The following is a 4556-nucleotide window of genomic DNA, read 5'->3' as shown; positions in this document are numbered from 1 at the left end:
CCGCTTGCCGGTCACGGGCTAAATGGTCCCGGGCTCGCGGGCTATTTATAGAGGACCGGCCCACTGTGGGCCTTAAAGACCGTTTGAACCGGCCCGTTAGGCCCGTGATCTCGCGGGCCCGGGGCTGTCCCGGGCTGGGCCCAGCCCACAATACAGCCTTAGTATACATGAGACATGAATACAAAGAAGAAGAAAGCAACAACAAAGAAGAAATTAAAAGTGTATCTCAAGTTACCCAAATATTGGGTATCAGTCAAACTTTTTTTAAAAAAAATGGGTACAAGTTAAATGGGGGTGACCAAATAGGGCGACTCGTGAAACTTTTTACCCTTTTGTAGTAGATAATTGATAGGCGAGCATCAGAAATACAGTGGAACAAAAAAAAAGCATCAGAATTACAGACCATGTCCTGTTTTTCTGATAGGTAGAACCATAGACCATACTCTCTGCACCAGCAGATTCTCTTCCTTCTTTTTCTTCTTTTTGTTGATTAAATAAGTAGCAGAACATCTTCAGCAGAAGCAAGAACCCATCATTTCATGTTTGTGTAGCGAAGTATTGACTCCTTGAGTTCTGTGATCTTCTCATGTGTGATTTTAGTTCAGCACTCAGTGAGCTTGAATGTGACTCCTTTGAGTCTTATCACCTCACTTGGTATGACGTAAGCTATGGCGACGGTTGCCCTTACGGGGAGCCACTTCCGTCCAATCAAGACAGACTCTATCAGGACAACAGCTTTAATTTTGGGGGAATAAGGAAGAAGAAGACTCACTTTTCAACAAACACCTTCTATGGAAATGGACTCTTGCCCTACAATGATGGGGTGAACAACAAACTGGCTAGGGGATTTTGTATCCTACTTTGTTGGCACCTGCAAAGATGATTTTGTACCTAGTTATGTAAACAACCCCGAGAAATCAGATGACTTGTTCACAGGTGAAGTAATACAGCATGGCTGCCATTATGCCGATGATTCACAGCCTGTTTCCATAGGTAATCGGTGGTTATGAGAATTGAATGCTGGAGACAAGGATGATGCCTATAATTACCATGTCAGGCAAGAGTCTGAAGCTACAAATAGCTGGGATGAAATGAGACTTGTGGAAAGCATCTTTGGTCGCTGGCCTTCTCTATTAAAGCTGGACCAGGAAGATCAAACTGAGCCTGCAGTTGCTTGACCGTGTCATCTTCATTTTTTGCACTACTCTCATTTCTAATTTTTTGGTTTTCGAGGATACAGTATCTCAACCTAAAGTAGTTCATAAATAAAGAGACCGTTTTCAGAAAGAATGATCCATGGAGAAAGCAATATCCTCCTCCTGGCCCCAATTTTCTTCAAGGTTATCTTATTCCAGGCGAGCTAGTGTGTGTGTGTATGTATATATATATACCCCGATTCTTCTGGTATCTTAACTCACCGTCTTCACGCTGATTTTTCTTGACCGTAGAAAAAGAGGCTATCCATCAAGAAGAGAAAACAAGCGCCTGCAGTTGCTAAGGGGAGGATGTAGCATTATACGGAAGGGTTCAATTGAAATTGACTGTATTGTAAAACAATACTAGATCCTCTCACTAAGTTTGCCACAATTTTAGCCATTTGTATATCTGTATTGGGTACTATGAAGCATGAATATCTGTTTGACAGAATAGGATCATCTCTTTGCACTCATACAGTTGTTCTCAAAATGGTCATCCATGATGTATGCCAAGAAGAATCTGCTTCATACCAGTGCAAGAATCTCATATCTACTACACATTACTATTCTTGGGATGAATACGCTTGACAGAATGACCAATTGTCTCCTACTATGCTCTTGAAAACCTTACCTTATGAGCTAACTTTTGGAGTTGAGTTAAGTCCAAGATTTATTTTCCTAACATAGTATTAAAGTCGGCCTCTGATGTTTGCATTAGAGTAGCCTGCCTGCATCACATCCCTTAGGGTACAGCCCTTCCCCGGACCCTGCGTGAATGCAGGATGCTTCATGCACCGGGCTGTCCTTTTAGTAATCCATCTCTATTCTTTGTTTACCCAATGTTGGACCTCCGTGTTATGTTGTGCATGCTCCAAATACTGGCTCATATGGATTGAGGGAATTACCTATTGTGTTCTTATATGGTCTTGGGAATTACCTGTTGTCTTCTTATACAGTCTTCGGCAATCTTCGCCTAATGAACTAGCTTTTGGAGTTAAATTAAGCTCAAGGTATTTTTTTAACAATTTCTTTGTACTCATGCTGTTGTCCCAAGTCAAAATGGTTATCCCTGATATATGCCAAGAAGAATTTGGCTCATATCAAAGCAAAATTTCTTCTACACCAAAGTTACTCATGTGATCCACCAAAATATCCACCAAACTACCAATTGATTTAATATGTCCCGTCGATATGTCTTCAGCTGTAAAGCGAAAAACTTGACTGTTTATCTCAATCCAACTATAACCAGGATCCCTTTTAAGTCCATTGTCTTTCATCAACTTCTGCACTCTCGCTGCCTGATCCCAGTATCCTAAACTAGCGTACAAATTTACCAGCTGCAAGTGGGTAGAGGTAGACCACGGTTCCAGCGCAAGCCTATTCTCTGCAGCCTCGATGCCCAACCAAAAGTTCCCCTGAAGCCTGCACGACATAAGCAATGAACCCCAGATGACACCATTTGGCTGAATTGGCATCTTCTTGATAAACTCCCGAGCCTCTTCTAGTAACCGTGCTCGTCCGAGAAGGTCTACAATACATGAATAATGATCCAGCTCTGGCTTCACACAGTAATCAACCATTGAATTAAAGTAAAACATACCTTCTTTAACAAAACCTGCATGGCGGCAAGAAGATAACACCCCAAGGAAAGTAATGGAATCAGGTCTTACTTTTTGCTTCTTCATTTCCTCAAAAAGTTCAATAGCTTGAATTGCATGTCCTTGCTGTCCATATCCACAAATCATCGAGTTCCATGATACCAAATCTTTGCTCTTCGTACTTTCAAAAATGAGAAAAGCACCCTTTACTTCCCCACATTTACAATACATTGATAAAAGGGCATTTGCGACATGTATATAGGAGTCAAAACCCATATGAATTATTTGGCAGTGAACACTCCTGCCATGACCAAAACACCCACTACCCATACACGAACTCAGCAAGCTCGTAAACGTGAACTCATTAGGTTTCAATGTCAAGCCCATTATACCCTTATACAATTTCAAGCACATATCGACCTCATTCTCTTGTGCAAAACCATTTATCATAGCACTCCAAGACACAACATTCCTCACAGGCATTTCGTCAAACACCTGGTAAGCATCCACCACTCCTCCAAAATTGCTATAAAATGTGATCAAAGAACTGCCAATATAAACATTGGACAAAAACCCATTTACAATCACCAAGCAATGAACTTGAATCCCTACCCTAAAATCTCTCTTTGATGCACATAAACACATAGCATTTGAAAATATACTCACCCCATTTTTAGACCCTTCTTTATGAAACTTAAAAAGCAATGAGATTGAATCTTCCATTGAATATGGAAAAGACAGTTGTTTATGCAATGCGTGTTTTGTACAATTTTGTTCAGAATCTGTTTGAAGAAAGTCCTCAATGAGGTTAAGATATTTTTGATAATTATTGGTCACATTTGGCTTTGGTGCTAAAATGTCTAGGAATTTCTGGCCCTTGAATTGGCTCTTGGTTTTGTTGACCGTTTGGAAGGGAAGTGATAACTTTTTTCTTATGCCATAACGAAAAAGGAGATTGCTCATTTCTCCACCAGTTTTTGGACGACGCAAAATTTTACGTACTTTCTTTAAGCGCACAAACAAAACAAAGTAATAAGCACGAGATCATAAAAGCTGCTTTTTGTTTTAAGTGTCAGCATATTCTGTCTAGGTAAAGTTCAGTTTTTAATGATAAAACCCGAAGCTAGAACACTGACATACGTAACAATAGTTCTTGTGACAAAACATGATTAACGGTTATTTCGAACCAATATATGTAAAATATGTACTTTCTTCGTTTCACTTTATGTACAAATATTTCATTAAATAGTTTAAGAAAGAAAGATATAAACTTTTTAGTCTAAAATATATATTTTTGGTACTGTAAGCGCATAGGACTGGGAGGGTCGAGGGAACTATGCGTAGGATGAGTAGGGGTAAAGCGATCGGGCCAGACAATATTCCTGCAGAATTCTGGAAGAGCGCGGGTAGGACATGCTTGGAATGTCTCTCTGAGTTGTTTAACGTCATTTTAGAGTTGAGGTGGAGTATGATGATTCTGTTGTACAAGAACATCGTGATATCTAAAATTGCAACAACTATAGGGGTATCAAGCTGCTAAGCCATATGATGGAAGTTTGGGAGAGCGTGGCAGAAGGGAGGGTGGTGAGGAGTGTGTCTATTTACGAGAACCAGTTCGATGTTATGCCGGGTCAACCGACTACAGAAGCCATGCATCTTGTGAGAAGATTAGTGGAGGAGTATGGATAATGAAAAATGACTTATATATGGTGTTCACTGACCTAGAGAAAACATATGACAAAGTCCCGAGAAAGGTTCTATG

The 4556-nt window shown here is 40.3% G+C and overlaps 1 protein-coding gene across 1 annotated transcript; it reads right to left on the bottom strand.

The window, feature by feature from the left end:
- Positions 1-213: 213 nt before the first annotated feature.
- Positions 214-3858, bottom strand: LOC109212005 (pentatricopeptide repeat-containing protein At2g37320). Its single transcript, XM_019375616.1, has one exon. It carries the CDS (start codon positions 3755-3757, stop codon positions 2297-2299), a length of 1461 nt encoding a protein of 486 aa, XP_019231161.1. The 5' UTR covers positions 3758-3858; the 3' UTR covers positions 214-2296.
- Positions 3859-4556: the final 698 nt, after the last annotated feature.

The sequence above is a fragment of the Nicotiana attenuata genome, unplaced genomic scaffold (assembly GCF_001879085.1).
Source record: "Nicotiana attenuata strain UT unplaced genomic scaffold, NIATTr2, whole genome shotgun sequence".
Lineage (NCBI taxonomy): Eukaryota > Viridiplantae > Streptophyta > Magnoliopsida > Solanales > Solanaceae > Nicotiana > Nicotiana attenuata.
The sequence above is the reverse complement of the archived record's forward strand: the minus strand, read 5'-3'. Positions and strand labels throughout refer to the sequence as shown.

Coding starts and splice junctions, on each gene's coding strand:
- LOC109212005 (XM_019375616.1), bottom strand. CDS start 3,757: ATGAGCAATCTCCTTTTTCGTTATGGCATAAGAAAAAAGTTATCACTT.